The sequence below is a fragment of the Nelumbo lutea genome, chromosome 5 (genome assembly GCF_056320005.1).
Source record: "Nelumbo lutea isolate HS-2025 chromosome 5, American lotus-T2T, whole genome shotgun sequence".
NCBI classification, from domain to species: Eukaryota; Viridiplantae; Streptophyta; class Magnoliopsida; order Proteales; family Nelumbonaceae; genus Nelumbo; species Nelumbo lutea.
This window is the reverse complement of record NC_142688.1, coordinates 41,980,653-42,000,324: the sequence shown is the minus strand read 5'-3', so window position 1 is coordinate 42,000,324 and position 19,672 is coordinate 41,980,653. Positions and strand designations below refer to the sequence as shown.

Below are 19,672 nucleotides of genomic sequence, written 5' to 3'. Positions count from 1 at the left end.
AGTTTATGGCTGATGTCTTTGCTTGAGGACAAGCAAAAGCTTAAGTGTGGGGGTATTTGATGAACCTACAATTTATCTATATTTTATGAGATTTTTGCATGAAATTTTATGCTGGTTTAATTAGATTTTGCCCTATTTTAGCTTTATTGCAAGAAAGATTTCAAGTAGAGCCAAATCAACAAAAAGAAGGCAAAAGCAAGAAAAGAAAGCCCAAAATTTATCAAATTCAGCCCGGCCCAGCCATGAGAGCAAGGGAGTTTCATTCGGCCCAAGTAGTGCAAGCTAATTCTTTGGAAAACCCAAGAGAAGAAGCCGAGCAAGAAGGAAATTTCGGCCCAACCCATTTTTAGCCCAAATAACAGCCTAGAGTGTAGCCCACATGAACTCAAAAGCAAGCTAAATTGTAGCCCAAATAGCAGCCCAAAGGGAGCTAGGGGCGGCAACTCCTAGAAGTTTCTTGAAGAGAATGAGGGAGCACTCTAGAAGGTTCATGAGGGGTGTAATACACCAAATTCTAGAGACTTCAAGAAGGGGCAAGAGCCCCCTTGAAAAATTATATAAGGAGGCCTCTAGGAGGGGGGAGAGGTGTTCAATTGCTTGAGAGGAAGGCTCTCCCACTCTTAGAGGTTCGGCCACCTTGAGAGAAGAGAAGAGAAGAAGGCTAGGCGCAAGGAAGAAGAAGAAGAAGGGCTGAAGGAAGTTCAAGACAAGCAAGTTAGAAGAAGAAGGTGAGTTTGAATTGAGGGTTTGTGATTCAAAGATCTTTTGTAATAAATCATTTGTAGTTTCATTCTCTTTTGATTTGAATTCAGTTTCTTTGTTATATTTTCTTTCTTCTTTCTCCTTGTTTCCATTCTTCCTTGATGTATTTCAGCTTGTAAAATTTCAATTCAGCAATCTAATTCTTTTTTATTCATTCAAATGGTCATGAATTGTACTTGAAGTTTCTTGAATAAGGGTGTTATTGTAGATTAATTCGGCCAACTAACCTTCAAAACTCATATCTGAATTCTCAGATCTGAGATTGCAAGTTCTGAATTGCTTGAAAGAGAATTCAGATCTGCAATTTTCAGATTGGCCGAATGGATCTACAGCTTGGAATTCCTAGAATGCTTGAAAGAGACTCTAGGAATTCAGATCTACTATTCAAGAACTGAATTGAGTGCAAGGTTAGAGATAACTTGCACAATTCAGTTGGTGATCAATTCAGATTTGAATTGATGCCTTAGAAGTGTTTGAAGAAATGCATGCATGGGGATTAGATTCTTGCTAGAGATAGAAGAACCGTCACTCATGCATAGGATGAACATGCGCTTGAAAGAGGCTGTTCATGGCCTTGGGGTTTCACCAAACCAAGGCTCAATCATGATTTATTCGAATGATCCAAATTGATAGATTGCTGAATTCTGAGATTGACATTTACTGCTTACTCTTCTAACCTGATTTGAAGGCAATTGGGCCAATGATTTAGATAGATTTTAATTTACGATTTTTTTAGCTTTCATTAAAGTTTTGATTTATTTGTTGATCAGATAAGAAGTGCTCAATTTAGTATTGGTAATTGTTTCCTAAATCCTCGTGGGAACGATACTTCACTCACTACTTTATTACTTGAACGGCTAGTGCACTTGCTAGTGTCACAATGAGCCACACATCATATAGCCAAAGATACATATCCTGGCCAGAGGTACTCGTGATAGAGTCCCATTTCCTTTAGGAATCATCTTTCCTTACTCCTCCTTATCTGTAATTGTGCTCATCCGCATGACGTGTAGTTGACATGGCTGGAAGGAAAAGACGGGGGCCACAATAATAATATAGCTAGGCCGACGTGTAAAAGCCTGGATGACATGGCAGGGCACTAGCTAGGCAGCCACATGTATCGCAAGACCAGCTTAACCATGACCCGAACAACACTTCCCCAGTTCTGAAGTCGAGGAATGAAGTAGTCCAATTCGTTCTTCAGCTGAAGAGCTTCAAGTTGATGTCTAGATGGGCATCTGGCCTTTTTGGTGTTCCCCAGTGACTGTCACAATCTTGGGAACCAGGCAATATGAGGAATGGTCAAGGAATCTTCCCATCATTGGGTGTAGAACTCTAAAAGCTCTGACTTCGGAATTCAAACCACTCCCCGAAATGTTGTGCGGTTGTGTAGCTTGGCGAAGGGCCAATGTGTCGAACTAAGCTTCCGAGTTTATCCTGTAGGGACCGAGGAATGACTCTGGTTCCAAGTGGAAGTCAAGCTTTGGTGCAGTGGTGATGCTCGGACATGGTGCATCGAGATTTGGAGTTGGATCCGTATTTCAGAATTTGGGTTTGTGTCATGCTCGGCTTTGATGTGCCGACCTTCCAAAATTGAGGCTTATCTTGGCCATATGCCGAGGAAAGGCCTTTTGCTGATGGTTGGATGCTGAGCTCTGGAATTGAGGTTGTGATTTTCGGCCACGGGGTGCCGAGCAGTGAAGACGGGTTCCTTCGGGGTTTCCGAGCTGTGAAACTAAAGTTATCATGATTCATCCTTGCCATGTCAGTCGTTGTCGAGGAGTCTTTCGCTCATCGGCTGCAGAACTTAAATGAGAACTAAAGTTTCGATTCCCAAACCACTTCCCTAGTTCAGATGTCGAGGAGGGGAGTCCTTGGCAAGACTACTGCATGGCCTTGTAGCCTTAAGCAACCTATCCGAGGACTTGAGTGCCCTAGCCAAGGGTCTATGTTGAAGGTTGGACCGGTACTGTGGGTCTCTGCGTCAAAGGTTGGACCGGTAGTGTAGTTGAACCGGTGCAATTAATAGGTATAACTGCTTCTTGCGGAGGATGCGACATAGGTTTTGAAGGAGTCCCGTCATACGTTATTGGTCTTCCAAGGCATTGTTAGAGGTGCTTCATCTGCACCATTGATCTCTTCTCGATCCGTGCTCCCGATGGTTATAAAAGGGAAGACATTGGAGTGCTCGGCAACTAACACGATAGATAGCTTGGTGGCCTTCGCTCCTCAGCTCTTGTGAATTGCCCAGTATGTCCTTTTCATCTCATTAGTGCTCTTCCTCTTTCGGGTCCTTCAGTAGTTCTGGTTCCAGCTCTTCTTATGGCACGAACTACGAGCCTTAGTTGAGAGATTTTGTACCTGCCGAAGTTAAGGAGGCTGAGGCTGGTCCCTCTGAGATGGAAGCAGAGCTTTCTCTACGGGTAGGTCATCAGTTTGGCACAACGTCCTGCGTCTTGGCGCCCGAGGATATGGCTCGGATCCAAACTATGTACGCCATTCCTGCAGAATACCAAATGAGGTGTCCACTTCCTCGGGAGATGGCCACTGATTCTCAACTCAATGAACTATGTGTTTATGACCATAATTTGGAGGTTGGACTGAGGTTCCAGTTGAGCGAGGGGTTCGCCGAGGTTCAAAACTGGTACAGGGTGTTTCCGGTGCTGCTGATGCCGAACTCCTTTAGGTTTCTGGTCAGACTTATGTCCTACTGTGTCGTCTGTGATGTTGAGCTGACCCTGGTGATGGTGAACTTGATTCTCTAGCTGAAACACCACCAGCAATGGTACTATTACTTCTCCACTTGGTGGAATATTCTTTGTGTGCATTCCCAAGGGTCCCCCTTTTCCTGTCTAGTTGCGGGAGTCGAGGATGACTCTATTGCAGCCCCAATGGTGAGCGCTCACTTGAGAGGAGAGGTCGGCCCTGAGCATGATTCACGAAATTAGCGTTATCGCATACACATCCTCGAAGATGTTGATGCTCGTCGGGCTGATGGAGAGGGTAGCTGATCTGTTTCCTTTACTATTTGTTCGCCGAGTTAAATTTATCTTGCCTGTCTTTTACTTACATTAGGTATCCTGTATTGTAGGTTTAAGTATGGTTAGCGAGGAAGAGATTGTTCACTAGATGAAGGCACTTCGACAAAGATAGGAGCAAGCTGGTGCGCAACCAGAAGCTCGCTCCAAGACAAGAGAACAGCCATGTTCTGCAAATAGGGGGGCTCGTCGACAACTGAGAGTCCGGCAGTAGGAGGATGAGGAGGACGATGTGGTCGTGGTCGACCTTGAAGGGGTTCGTCGTCCCATAGGTGCGTCGGCAACTAAGGCAAGCAGTAGCTCGGGTTTGCACGTGTCGAGGTGGTCGGTTCATTTGGACCACAATCTGGAGATGCCTGGGGTTCCCGAGCAATTATTGTAGGGAATCATGACAATGTCAATAGTTTGAGAATAAATTGGAGTCGGTAGTAGAGCACTGGAGCGTGCGCTGCTATGGTCTGTGGCACAGGTAAGTCTCCTCTTCTTATTCCTTGTGTTTCGTTCTCTTTCTTGGTATACTTATCATGTTTGTCTACAGAATGCTTGTGCGGAGATAGCGCTGGTTGATCATCTTCGAGACTTCAAGTCATCGTACGAATGGGAACACTCTGAGTATCTACAACAGAAGGCCCAGTTGCTCTTAAGAGGGAGGTTGCCATGCTAAAGGTACAGTTGTTCAGGCAAGCAAGCCTTGTCCGGGAGCTGAAGCAAAAGATTGCCAAGCTTAAGGTAGAGCGAGACACATTGAAGCAGGAGGCTGTCGAGGAGGTAGCCAACCAATACAAGGCGCCAGAGGAGATGCAGCAGCAAAGGACGATTAGTGATAAGTATGGTAGATGCAGCTAGTAGAGGAGCCTTGGTAAATAAAGCACCCAAAGCGGCCAGAGAATTAATTTCCAACATGGCCAAAAATTCTCAACAGTTCGGAGCAAGAACAGATGGCACCACTAGGCGTGTTAATGAGGTAAGTCATGTTAATTTGGAAAATATAATTTCAGATTTAACTACTTTGGTAAGACAATTGGTTGCAGGGCAATTGCAATCAACTAGGGTATGTGGTTTCTGTTCAATCCCTGGGCATCCTAAGGATATGTTTCCATCACTACAGGATGGATCGATGCAGAAAGTTAATTCCGTAGGAGGACTTCCGAGCCAGCCTCAATGCAAGTATCACCCCTACTCTAATTACTACAATCTTGGGTGGAGGGATCATCAAAATCTGAGCTACGGAAACCATGGATGACCACAGAGATATCAGCCCGAAGCTTTCAATACGCAGCCCCAATTTTCAGCACCTATCACAGTGCAAGGCCAACCTTGAAGTTCAGGTATGTCATTAGATGAAAGAGTTAAGGCTGTAGCTACTAACACACAGCAATTTCAGTAGGAAACAAGAGCCAGCATCCAAAACTTGAGGAACCAAATCAGCCAACTCGCTACTTCCATTAGCAAGTTGGAGGCGCAGATCTCCGAGGAAACTACCATCACAGACAGTAGTCAACCCCAAGGAAAGTGTAAATGCAGTGGTGCTAAGAAGCGGGAAGGAGTTGCAGCTCCAACCTACCTCACCAACGAGGGCAGGTAAAGGAGACAAGGAAGAGGAGAGACAAAGTTCAACCGATGATCCCATTGAGGTAATATCCGATCCCCCTCCCACTAAGATTACTAATGCCATTATACCACCTTTTCCTAGTAGGTTGGAAAAGCTCAAGAAGGAGGAATATGAGCAGGAAGTCTTAGAAACCTTCAAGAAGGTGGAAATCAAAATCCCCTTGTTAGATGCTATAAAACCGATCCCAAGATATGCAAAGTTTCTACAGGAATTATGCACTAACAAGAGGAGGTTGCAAATCGATGAGAAGGTAAGGGTTGGAGAAAACATTTCAGCTGTTATCAAGAGGACCTTGCCAGAAAATGTGTTGATCCAGGTATGTTGAAGATGTGTTGGTGCAGGTTAATGATTTAATTTTTCTAGCTGATCATTCTAATGCCAACCTGGAAGGGATTATTGAAGATGTGTTGGTGCAGGTTAATGATTTAATTTTTCTAGCCAATTTTTACATCCTGAAGAAGGAGGAGGACACAGTCACAAGTTCAGCCCCACTTCTATTAGGCATGCCATTCATGAAAACGGCCAAGACCAAAATAGATGTGGATGAGGGTACCCTCTCCGTCGAGTTCAACAGAGAGATTGTTAAATTTAATATATTTGAAATTATGAAATAGCCAAGTGAATGCCATTCGATCTGCTCTATTGATACCATTGATTCGATTGTGCAGGAAGTTTTTGGAGAGGAGGGCATGGATGAGGAACTTGAATTCAATGCACAATTGGACAGGGATGAGGATTTTGATACACCCTATGACACTACGGAACCGATGCCGGAACAAAAGGTAATCAATTCTGATCTTCCATCGTCATGTTCTCACAAGAAATTGATACCTTCTGTTTTGCAGGCTCCGGAGTTGGAACTAAAGACCTTACTTGATCACCTTAAGTATGCATACTTGGGCGAGAAAGAGACACTACCCATGGTCATTGTGAAAGGGTTGACCGAATGGTATTGCTGCTTATGTCTACATCCAGATGGTGGCATCGTCAAGTGAGCTTTAATCCCATATGGTATTGCTACATATGTCTTCATCCAGATGGGTACTTACACGGGTGGCCTCAACACTTTTGTTGTTGTCGGTCTAGCCTCCAAGCCTCTCCATATCGACAGTAAGCCCCAGCCGGGTTCGGAAAGCTCACTAGTCTTCGTAACTTTGACACTTCAACTAACAATCTTGAAGGAGATATCTCAGAACTCAGGTCCCTGACACAATTCATCTCTCTACAACTCTTCGAGAATAATCTGCCAGGAGAAATGCCCTAAGAGTTTGGGGATTTTAAGTATCTCATGAATTTGACGCTTTACTGGAACAACCTAAGTGGTACTCTCCCTCAGAGGCTTGATTACTAGACAGACTTCAATACCATCGATGTCTCTAAGAATTATTTGGCGGGTCTAATTCTGCCTGATATGTACAAGAACGACAAATTGAAAGCCTTGCTCATGCTGCATAACAAGTTTATTGGAGAAATTCCATCCACTTACACGAATTATTCAACTCTAACTCTTTTCTACGTTAGCAATGATTCCCTTTCTAGCAGCGTCCCTACTGGAATCTAGGGTTTGCCCAACCTCAACAACATCGATTTCACAATGAATCACCTGCAATGAGCTGTTACGTTCGACATTGCGAATGCCAAAGCATTGTGGAAGTTATACATTGCAAATACTAGACTTTCAAGTGAATTGCCGCCAGAAATCTCAAAAGCGACGACTTTGATTTCTATTGACTTGACCTCCAACAAGTTCTTAGGTGACATTCCACTTAGTATCGGAAAATTAATGAAGCTCAACATTATTCAATTGCAGGATAAGATGTTTTCTAGAAGCATACCTGATTCGTTAGGTTCAAGTGTTTCTCCGAACGTCATAAATTTCACCAACAACTCACTCACTGGTCAAATTCCATCGACACTAGGGCATTACCCTCCCTGAAATTGTTAAACCAATTGAATAACTTGCCAACGGGATCAATTCCAGTGGGTCAATCTTCTCTTAGGCTTAGCCTTTTCAATGTGTCGCACAGGAGCGTGCATTGTCAAAAGACTCTTAGAATGTAAATTCATTTTGTGTAGAGATTCAACAAAGAAGATATATTGAATTCGATAAAAGAGGAGAAATTGATTAGGAAGGAAGAGTCTGGGGAATGTTTATAAGGTGATTCTTGGGAACGGAACGAGCTGGCAATAAAACACATGGAATTCAAAATCCGAGGGCCAGAAAAGCCAGATTAGTAGAACGACAATGTTGAAGAAGAGATCAGGAAACCCATCGGAATTCGATGTAGAGGTGACGACTCATCTCTCTGCATCTCTCTGCGATCGTGTCAATCGATAGTACTATTCATGGCTCTGGCTGCAGAGCGAGATGGTATACTGGATCTCCGATGCGAATTCGAAGGTCCAAGTATCAGAAGATGTGGTGTCTAAGGTGGGAGTGCACCGAGAAGATGTGGTAAAATAGGTATTTTAAAAAGATGATCATCTCTTTTACTTGTTCCATTTTGGTCATTGTAGAATACTAAAAGATGCGAGGTCATGGGGACACCATCATCAAGTCCCAAAGAACACAAGGTCAGGAGAGTGAGGCTGGCTTGCACGGTTAGAGAGAACCTTGTTCCGAGGTTTGAGGAGCTACAAGGCAGAGATGTTAGAACCATCATATGAGGAGCCATAGAGGTACCTATTCAAAAAGATTAATGAGATAGTGAGGTTGCAAATCCCATAGGGCTACAAGGTCATAAATCTCACAATGCTACATGGCATTCATCCTACAAGGATATGAAGTCGTGGATCCTATAGGGTTGAAAATGACAAACTCAACCTCCTTATGAAGGAAAACTCAACAAATAATACTATTGTCAACCCATTTTAGGGTCATTTAGTAAGACACCCCTTATATTTTAACTGATGTGTTTACTGAGACCTGCCCTTTAGTTTGCCTCGATTACTAATATATCCATTATAGTTTTATTTTGTAATTGTATTAGTTATTAATGATTTTTTTAGAAGAAAGTGTAAAATGACATTTTTGACACGAATGCCATCAAACCAAACTAATAATTGAAAAAGAAAATAAGGGATTTAAGCCTATTTTCTTTTGAAGAGTAGAAACCTAACCATTGAATGACAATGGATAGTTGTCCTTTTCCACAGTATTCAAAGTCTAAAACCATGCTAGAAGCTCCCAAAGTTCCTAGAGCAGCATCAACAGCAAATGGGTATATATGTGGCCAACCGTTAATTCATAATAGTCCTGAGGGCTTCGACAACATGACAATTATAACTCAATTAGGAAAAAATAAAGCTATTTTGACATTTACATAGCCAAGTGTAAAATCCTCACAAGAATGCTAAAGTATAGGTGAGAATTTGGAAAAAATCTTCATAAAATAACTTCCTTTCTGATTTGAAGTTATAGAACATATATGATTGTTGTTTGTGTTGAATCTTTCTAAGAAGTTTGTTCTTGAAGTTTCTCTCCTGCAAATCCATTTTGGTTGTAAAGATTCTACAGATGCACCTTCATCACCATCTTGCAGTTTGCAAATGATTACTTAATTTTTGCAAAAATTACTATTCCATCTTGCCTTGAAATTATAGATATTCTGTAAAAAGTGAACGGGGCCTAAGAAGGAAACCGTGTTGCAAACTGCTCCACAAATAAAGGTATTGATCAACGGAACTTTTTTACCTATACCTCGATGCATCCAATTCCAAATGAAAATGCAATGCTTCTTAGAGAAGACTACCAACAACTTCTCATTCTTTGAATGGGGTAGTGCTTTTGTTTCTCTTAACCTTATGTATTAATTAGTCGGGATCCGTGCACTACATGGGTTTTATTTATAAGAAAAATTGAGGATGGAATTCTATGACATTTCTAATTAAGTGGTACCCATCAATGTTCAATTCAAGTATTATTTATTGGGTTATGTCTAGTTTAAACAATCACAATATAAATTATGCTATTGTGAGAATGGTCAATTTCCTACTCTCTTGATAAGTTTATTTTCTTTTTTGTCTTAACGCTAATTTATTATTATTTTTTTCAAAAAATTATTTATTTTATTGGTTTAATTTATTATTATTTTTCTATTATTTTTAGGTAAAATAATATTGGAAACTTCACAAGAAAACACCAAATCTATCAGACTGTCAATTCAACTCTGTATTCAAACAAGGTAAAAAAAGGAAGAATGACGGTTCAATACAGGGTCAGAATTTGTATGCCCAAAGTACTGTTGGGGTAGGTGCCAATTTGGAATTGATGCCTATTCATGTGCGGGAATTGGTGCATAGAGTGTGGGTTGTTGCCATTTTGAATATTCATAGCTCTGCAGTGAAAATCAGAAATCTACATTAGGCCTGTCCATACTTTTCCAGAAAAAAAAAAAAAAAAAACCATTGTGATGGCAGTGACTCCAAATGGTCCACTTTCACAAGCTTAATGATAATTAATTTGTCCATTTCTCTCAAATATTGTTTGTTTGGTCTATTTTCAACGAAAAGAACAAGGATTGGTGATAGGTCTTCCCAAAAAGATAAGCTTTTTATTTCATCCGGAGATAGGAAGATAAGCTTATCCACGTGGTCATCATGAGAGAAGCACATTTTCAGGTGATGCTTTCAATTGATTTCCGTCACTGGCGTGTTGGTGTTTCATCGTGGGTAAGAGTGTCAATTGCACTGGATTTGGTCCAATGTGAGTCCATTATAAATAAATCAGGTCCAATCCAATCTAATGAATATTTTGGATCATTTTGGACTGGTCCAATTAAAGTCTGGGCCATTTAATAACCTGTTCAAATTTGTTTTAATTATCCAAATTTGCTCAATTTACACTTATATTCTTATCTTTTATCAATGGATCAGATATTGGCTCAATCCAACCCAATCTAATATAAATTCATTATGGATGGACCATGTCCAACCCATTCCAATAAATACTTTGGGCCATTAAATCTGGACTGATCTAATTTATATATGTTATTGGTCTGTCCAATCCATCCAAATTGATTTTGGTTTGGATGGTCCAATCCAAAACTGGTCCATTGACACCCCTAATCATAGGGACTCAGGAGATAGCTGGAAATATGAACTTTGTGATCATAGACTTGCTTTACGAACGAGAGAATATATGTCCAGTGTTCATGGAATTTGGGAAAGATTATACCAGATTGAAGCATTTTAGGAAAATAAAATATGCACACCATAAAGATCATACTGCATTTCATTCTTATTCGGATGCATAATTTAAAAAGTCAGAAACAAGTTTGAAGGTAAAAAAGAAAAAAGAAGGAACTAATTATTTGTGGAACTCCATAACCCAAGTATGGTAAGCATTGCAAACAATTTCACAACCAGCAAAGCCCGAATCTATTGCCAAGGCCTCAAACTCCTTTTGCGTCCTCTCTTTTCCTCCAGGGCAATGAGTTAGCATGACTAAATCATGTGTGAAGGCAATATTAGAGCGGTAACTAGCTTCTGGAGCCATTGGAAGAATTGATTCAACAATGATCACTTTTCCTGACTTTGGTAGGGCTTTCCAACAGTTTCTCAAAATCTTTAAGCAATCTTCATCATTCCAGTCATGAAGTATCCACTACAAAAATCACGAAATTAAAATATATATATATATATATATATACATTTAAATATATATATATATATATATTTGGAGACATGAAATCACAAAAGAACATATCGAAAATGTACTCTCTGTCTATGTTTTATCACTTCCTTCGTTTAAGGACTAATAGACATTATGACTTTCTTGATTTGTAAACTTTATTTGCTTTAAATGACTTGATACTACAAAGAGATTCATGGTGAATGTAATTCTCTTCTAGATATCGTGGGACATATCCAGTCTACCCCTCTCAAGACCTAAAAGTAGAACTAACCTTCATAAAAATGGCTTTTCCTTTGGGGACATATTCAAACATATCTCCTCCAACATGTTTCACACCTGTCCCATGGTTACAAATACTTTCTGAGTTTCTGTTAGCTGTTAGAAATTAAAGGAAGTAGAAAAGCTGGGTTTTTTCTACTAATAATTATCAAGCCAAGCCAAATAAAATTCTTACCAGGGTAGGATGGTGCTGCTTCTATCACATGAAGCAAATCAAAATTGATACCTTTGATTTGAGGATACCTAGAATGTAGTGTTTTTGTTTTTTTCTCCTGGAAATACAGAATGCATGTCAAATAAGGAGTGATGTTGGTGGTGGAATATTTTGCCCAAATCAGAGATCATAGCTCGGCAAGTAAGATCATACCAGCTATCAATGAGCGACTTTTCCTGATGCAGTAGAAGCAGTGGTCGAAGAGACACTCCGTCCTGGCTGTTGGTGAAAAATTTGCAGACAGGAGCCAAGCCATAACGCCTTTCAACTTGGTCATTGTCCCGTTTGACGAGAGAGCATTTAAGAACAGAGTAACTCGTCAGTAGAGACAAGAGACGGTCGAGCATGGTTGCTGCATCTGGGTTTTCAGTGTGAAGGTGCAAGGCAATCTCTGAAGCCGAGAGGTACGCATCAGGGCCAGCTCTAGATATGATCTCGAACACATCTAGTTCTGTAGTGACTTTCAAGGCCATAGGAAGCACTGAAGCACTTGCCAATTGCATGGCCGCCAATATACAGTTTTCTTCTTCTTTCTCTTCATTTGGGGTTTCAAAGTGATTACTGAGGATTAAAGCCATACTCACTGTAGAGCAGAACTAGAAAGAAAGCTACACAGTTAGAATAAAGATAATCCCTCTCTCACGGCTCACAATCTCACTGTTTATGAAATATATAGAGGCTCGTCCGTGATGCTAATGACATGTGATTTTAATGCGTGATGTGATTTGTAGTTTGATGGCAACCACTACCAGCCATTAGGTAGGCTTCTACTTAGACTTTTGTTTTTATTTTTTTTCTTTGGTTAACAGAATTTCACTTTTCACTCCACAAGCAACAAAACAACAAAGCAAAGATCAGAAACACCAAAAAAAGAAATCACTTACTAGTACTACTAACTACTTGGACTCAGTTAGGAAAGAGTACAAATACAATTATGTAGTGTAAATATATACAGAATACAAGATTTTGTACTCTACATGTATGTTTGTATTTGTACTCTTTTCAAACTGAGCTTTTGGCTGCTTTTGGATGCAACACAAAATTGTTTGCACTAGTATAAAAATGCATGGGAGTGCAAATGAAAATAATGCATATTTTGATTTTATTTTGTTTTTCACTTTATATTATTCTGCTTCACATCTTATTTTACTTTATTTGAACTACAATTAAAGAAAATAAGGTAAAATTTGAAAAAAAAAATCAGATTTTTCACCCAAATCATTTGCACTGCTATACATTGCATCAATACAAATTTATTTGACTTGCAACCAAACACCGCCTTAGGAACAGAAACAAAAGTAATCAACTAAAATAGTTTATGAAATAGGACAAAGGGCATGCGTCCCACCTCTCTTTTGAAGAGACCAAACCCCACTGGGCAAGGAGATGAGAAAGCCTATTCTAGTCTCGTTTAACAAAGAACAAAGAAACTGAAAGAACTTGGGCAAGGTTTAGATAGTCAAGTAACAAAAATATTATTTACGGCGCTGCCCTTCCTGTTGTCAATACAAATTTCATGCGTAAATTTGGAGCACAAAAATTAATATGGACAAATTCAAAGGAATTTGATTTTTTTTCCAGAAATTTAAATGGGATACAGACTCATTTTTTCTTGGCAAAGAAAACCCTCTGATTCTATTGCCTTGGACGAAAGCCAAAACTGTGACTAGAACTTGCAATTATGAGAAGCAAACAACGCCCAACCTTGTGTCAATGAAAATTTACTCATGCTCAATCAATGATTAGAACATAAACAGCTGAAACAATGTTCTTACTTGTAGAATTGACAGAAGCCCTTTGAATCATGGGAATTTCATGGGTTGATGTAGCACGAAGTTGTAACAATTTCGGTGCTTCGGCAATTCAAGAGTTGGGGTATTTCTTCTTTCTTCCTTGATCTTAGTGCAGCGCATTCCCTCTCCTTTATCAAAAACAACGGAAGCGGTCGAAGACAAATGGAAGCAGTGGTTGAAAGGGGGGAGCCGAATGGGAGCTTCCTCTTGTTTTCTCCTCTATTTATAGAGGCTCACCAATTGAAGATGAGTTGGTTTGAAATATTTGAATTGATTTGAATAGTTTCAATTCAATTCATCACCATTTAATGTTAATTGAAATGGGGGCACTAAATTGACATATCGGTGATCATTTTGTCAACCTAATTAAGGTAATTAAGTCATTTAATTGAAGTTAATTTCAATCGCTAACTGTACTTGGAACAAAGTGCCACTTGGCACATGGTTGGGCCAACACATGAAAGGAAATCCAATTGATTAATTGTAAAATTCCTTCTTAACTTAGATTAAATTGGATGCCATTGAGATCTGATAATTCAATTTCAATGCTCTTCTCTAGACTGAAATGGAAATTGAATCAATCTCCCTTAATTATGGGGCCATGTTCAACTAATTGGGAAATCATTTATGAAGAGGCCACTTATTAGCTAGGTGTAATAACACCTCATGGGTAACGTGGTCGGTCAAGATCCAACCAGAATTTCTTCCCCCCTCTTTTTGTTTATTATTTATTTTCTTGAATTCATGTTGGGCTCAATTGGATGGATGGTTTTAGTGGGACACAATGTATGGCTCCTCTATCGTATTAGCCCAAAGTGTTGGAGCCCAACACCTTATTTTTGTGCCAAATTTTACCTTATTTTCTTTAATTGTAGTTCAAATAAAGTAAAATAAGATGTGAAGCAGAATAAAGTAAAGCGCAAAACAAAATGAAATCAAAATATGCATTATTTTCATTTGCACTTCCATGCATTTTTATACTAATGCAAACAATTTTGTGTTGCAACCAAAATCACCCTAAAGCTCAACTTGAAAAGAGTACAGATACAAATATACATGTAGAGTACAAAATCTTGTATTTTGCATTATTTTGTATATATTTACACAACATAATTGTATGTGTACTCTTTCCAAACTGAGCCAAAGTAGTTAGTAGTACTAGTAAGTAATTTCTTTTTTTGGTGTTTCTCGTCTTTGCTCTGTTGTTTTCTTGCTTGTGGAGTGAAATTCTATTAACCAAAGAAAAAAAATGAAGATATTTTCGTTTAACAAAGAAAAAAAGAAACAAAAGTTTAGGTAGAAGCCTACCCAATGGCTGGTAGTGGTTGCCATCAAACAACAATTCACATCACGCATTCACATTACATGTCATTAGCATCATCGACGAGCCTCTATATAGTTCATAAATTGTGAGATTGTGAGCCATGAGAGAGATTATCCTTATTCTAATTGTGCAACTTTCTTTCTAGTTCTGGTCTACAGTGAATATGGATTTTGATGCTGCTCAATCCGAGGTGGTGTACGAACTAAGGAGAGCATCCAGGTAGTCTTTGTTGACAGGGCGAGGCCGAGCTACAAGGATGAGGCTGCGCTTCAAGACCTATGATCAAGAAAGAAATCAGAGGCCCGAGGAGTTATCCCTGGGTAACTACTCCGACGCTCAAGTTAGTAAAAAGTGGTGGGTGGTCGGGCCGAGCTAAGTAGCACTACTGGCCTCAGAAGTAGGATCCGTTACCTCGAGCATGGAGTGCCTTTTTATAGCCAAAGATACATATCCTGGCCAGAGGTACTCGAGATAGAGTCCCATTTCCTTTAGGAATCATCTTTCCTTACTCCTCCTTATCTGTAATTGTGCTCATCCGCATGACGTGTAGTTGACATGGCTGGAAGGAAAAGACGGGGGCCACAATAATATTATAGCTAGGCCGACGTGTAAAAGCCTGGATGACATGGGCATCTGGCCTTTTTGGTGTTCCCCGGTGACTGTCACAATCTTGAGAACCAGGCAATATGAGGAATGGTCAAGGAATCTTCCCATCATTGGGTGTAGAACTCTAAAAGCTCTGACTTCGGAATTCAAACCACTCCCCAAAATGTTGTGCAGTTGTGTAGCTTGGCGAAGGGCCAATGTGTCGAACTAAGCTTCCGAGTTAATCATGTAGGGACCGAGGAATGACTCTGGTTCGAAGTGGAAGTCAAGCTTTGGTGCAGTGGTGATGCTCGGCCATGGTGCATTGAGATTTGGAGTTGGATCCGTATTTCAGAATTTGGGTTTGTGTCATGCTCGGCTTTGATGTGCCGACCTTCCGAGATTGAGGCTTAGCTTGGCCATATGCCGACGAAAGGCCTTTTGTTGATGGTTGGATGCCGAGCTCTGGAATTGAGGTTGTGATTTTCGGCCACGGGGTGCCGAGCTGTGAAGACGGGTTCCTTCGGGGTTTCTGAGTTGTGAAACTAAAGTTATCATGATTCATCCTTGCCATGTCAGTCGTTGTCGAGGAGTCTTTCGCTCATCGGCTACAGAACTTAAATGAGAACTAAAGTTTCGGTTCCCAAACCACTTCCCTAGTTCTGCTGTCGAGGAGAGGAGTCCTTGGCAAGACTACTGCATGGCCTTGTAGCCTTAAGCAACCTATCCAAGGACTTGAGTGCCCTAGCCGAGGGTCTATGTCGAAGGTTGGACCGGTACGGTGGGTCTCCACGTCAAAGGTTGGACAGGTAGTGTAGTTGAACCGGTGCAATTAATAGGTATAATTGCTGCTTGCAGAGGATGCGACATAGGTTTTCAAGGATTCCCGTCATACGTTATTGGTCTTCCGAGGCATTGTTCGAGGTGCTTCATCTGCACCATTGATCTCTTCTCGAACCATGCTCCCGATGGTTATAAAAGGGAAGACATTGGAGAGCTCGACAACTAACACGACAGATAGCTTGGTGGCCTTCGCTCCTCAGCTCTTGTGAATTGCCTAGTATGTCCTTTTCATCTCATTAGTGCTCTTCCTCTTTCGGGTCCTTCAGTAGTTCCGGTTCCAGCTCTTCTTATGGCATGAACTACGAGCCTTAGTTGAGAGATTTTGTGCCTGCCGAAGTTAAGGAGGCTGAGGCTGGTCCCTCCGAGATGGAAGCAGAGCTTTCTCTATGGGTAGGTCATCAGTTTGGCACAACGTCCTGCGTCTTGGCGCCCGAGGATATGGCTCGGATCCGAGCTATGTACGCCATTCCTGCAGAATACCAAATGAGGTGTCCACTTCCTCAAGGAGATGGCCACTGATTCTCAGCTCAATGAACTATGTGTTTATGAGCATAATTTGGAGGCTGGACTAAGGTTCCAGTTGAGCGAGGGGTTCGCCGAGGTGCAAAACTGGTACAGGGTGTTTCCGGTGCTGCTGATGCCGAACTCCTTTAGGTTTCTGGTCGGACTTATGTCCTATTGTGTCGTCTGTGATGTTGAGCTGACCCTAGTGATGGTGAACTTGATTCTCTAGCTGAAACACCACCAGCAGTGGTACTATTACTTCTCCACTTGGTGGAATATTCTTTGTGTGCATTCCCAAGGGTCCCCCTTTTCTTGTCTAGTTGCGGGAGTCGAGGATGACTCTATTGCAGCCCCAATGGTGAGCGCTCACTTGAGAGGAGAGGTCGGCCTTGAGCTTGATTCACGAAATTGGCGTTATCGCGTACACATCCTCGAAGATGTTGATGCTCGTCGGGCTGATGGAGAGGGTAGCTGATCTGTTTCCTTTACTATTTGTTCATCGAGATAAATTTATCTTGCCTGCCTTTTACTTACATTAGGTATCCTATATTGTAGGTTTAAGTATGGTTAGCGAGGAAGAGATGGTTCACTAGATGAAGGTACTTCGACAAAGATAGGAGCAAGCTGGTGCGCAACCAGAAGCTCGCTCCAAGACATGAGAACGGCCATGTTCTACAAATAGGGGGGCTCGTCGACAACTGAGAGTCCGGTAGTAGGAGGATGAGGAGGACGATGTGGTCGTGGTCGACCCTGAAGGGGTTCGTCGTCCCATAGGTGCGTCGGCAACTAAGGCAAGTAGTAGCTCTGGTTTGCACGTGTCGAGGTGGTCGGTTCATTTGGACCACAATCTGGAGATGCCTGGGGTTCCCAAGCAATTATTGTAGGGAATCATGACAATGTCAATAGCTTGAGAATCAATTGGAGTCGGCAGTAGAGCACTGGAGCGTGCGCTGCTATGGTCTGTGTCACAGGTAAGTCTCCTCTTCTTATTCCTTGTGTTTCGTTCTCTTTCTTGGTATACTTATCATGTTTGTCTACAGAATGCTTGTGCAGAGATAGTGCTAGTTGATCATCTTCGAGACTTGAAGTCATCGTACGAATGGGAACACTCTGAGTATCTACAACAGAAGGCCCAGTTGGCCGAGCTGCAGGCTGCTGGGGAGAAATGAGTTGCACTTAAGAGGGAGGTTGCCATGCTAAAGGTACAGTTGTTCAGGCAAGCAAGCCTTGTCCGGGAGCTGAAGCGAAAGATTGCCATGCTTAAGGTAGAGCGAGATAGGTTGATGCAGGGGGCTGTCGAGGAGGTAGCCAACCAATACAAGGCACCAGAGGAGATGCAGCTGCAAATGGACGATTAGTGATAAGTATGGTAGATGCAGCTAGTGGAGGAGCCTTGGTAAATAAAACACCCAAAGCGGCCAGAGAATTAATTTCCAACATGGCCAAAAATTCTCAACAGTTCGGAGCAAGAACAGATGGCACCACTAGGCGTGTTAATGAGGTAAGTCATGTTAATTTGGAAAATATAATTTCAGATTTAACTGCTTTGGTAAGACAATTGGTTGCAGGGCAATTGCAAACAACTAGGGTATGTGGTGTCTATTCAATCCCTGGGCATCCTAAGGATATGTGTCCAACACTACAGGAGGATCGATGCAGAAAGTTAATTCCGTAGGAGGACTTCCGAGCCAGCCTCAATGCAAGTATCACCCCTACTCTAATTACTACAATCTTGGGTGGAGGGATCATCAAAATCTGAGCTACGGAAACCAAGGATGACCACAGAGATATCAGCCCGAAGCTTTCAATACACAGCCCCAATTTTCAGCACCTATCACAGTGCAAGGCCAACCCTGAAGTTCAGGTATGTCATTAGATGAAAGAGTTAAGGCTGTAGCTACTAACACACAGCAATTTCAGTAGGAAACAAGAGCCAGCATCCAAAACTTGAGGAACCAAATCAGCCAACTCGCTACTTCCATTAGCAAGTTGGAGGCGCAGATCTCCGGGGAAACTACCATCACAGACAGTAGTCAACCCCAAGGAAAGTGTAAATGCAGTGGTGCAAAGAAGCGGGAAGGAGTTGCAGCTCCCACCTACCTCACCAACGAGGGCAGGTAAAGGAGACAAGGAAGAGGAGAGACAAAGTTCAACCGATGATCCCATTGAGGTAATATCCGATCCCCCTCCCACTAAGATTACTAATGCCATTATACCACATTTTCCTAGTAGGTTGGAAAAGCTCAAGAAGGAGGAATATGAGCAGGAAGTCTTAGAAACCTTCAAGAAGGTGGAAATCAAAATCCCCTTGTTAGATGCTATAAAACTAATCCTAAGATATGCAAAGTTTCTACAGGAATTATGCACTAACAAGAGGAGGTTGCAAAGCGATGAGAAGGTAAGGGTTGGAGAAAACATTTCAGCTGTTATCAAGAGGACCTTGCCAGAAAATGTGTTGATCTAGGTATGTTCACCTTACCTTGTGTGAATGGCAATAAACGAATCGAGCATGCCATGCTAGACTTAGGTGCATCCATGAACATCATGCCATACTCGGTTTACAATGCTTTGATATTAAGTCCCTTAAAGGAAACTAAAGTTGTTATTCAGCTAGCTGATCGTTCTAATGCCAACCCGGAAGGGATTGTTGAAGATGTTTTGGTGCAGGTTAATGATTTAATTTTTCTAGCCAATTTTTACATCCTGAAGAAGGAGGAGGACACAGTCACATGTTCAGCCCCACTTCTATTAGGCATGCCATTCATGAAAACGGCCAAGACCAAAATAGATGTGGACGAGGGTACCCTCTCCGTCGAGTTCGACAGAGAGATTGTTAAATTTAATATATTTGATGTTATGATATACCCAAGTGAATGCCATTCGATCTGCTCTATTGATACCATTGATTCGATTGTGCAGGAAGTTTTTGGAGAGGAGGGCATGGATGAGGAACTTGAATTCAATGCACAATTGGATAGGGATGAGGAGTTTGATACACCCTATGACACTACGGAACTGATGCCGGAACAAAAGGTAATCAATTCTGATCTTCCATCATCATGTTCTCACAAGAAATTGTTACC

The 19,672-nt window shown here is 41.4% G+C and overlaps 1 protein-coding gene across 3 annotated transcripts; it reads right to left on the bottom strand.

The window, feature by feature from the left end:
- Positions 1-10,618: 10,618 nt before the first annotated feature.
- Positions 10,619-12,199, bottom strand: LOC148851971 (caffeic acid 3-O-methyltransferase 1-like). Of its 3 annotated transcripts, XR_016099307.1 has the most exons (4): positions 11,694-12,198; positions 11,502-11,598; positions 11,319-11,383; positions 10,619-11,017 (listed from the first exon to the last, which is right to left on the bottom strand). XR_016099307.1 is itself a non-coding variant. In XM_088944986.1 (3 exons), exons 1-2 carry the CDS (start codon positions 12,116-12,118, stop codon positions 11,526-11,528), a joined length of 498 nt encoding a protein of 165 aa, XP_088801112.1. In that variant the 5' UTR covers positions 12,119-12,199; the 3' UTR covers positions 10,619-11,017; positions 11,502-11,525. The 3 variants fall into 3 exon arrangements, 2 of the variants coding, with proteins under 2 accessions (XP_088801112.1, XP_088801111.1); XM_088944986.1 differs by lacking the exon at positions 11,319-11,383 and having other exon boundaries at positions 11,694-12,199; XM_088944985.1 differs by having other exon boundaries at positions 10,619-11,383.
- Positions 12,200-19,672: the final 7,473 nt, after the last annotated feature.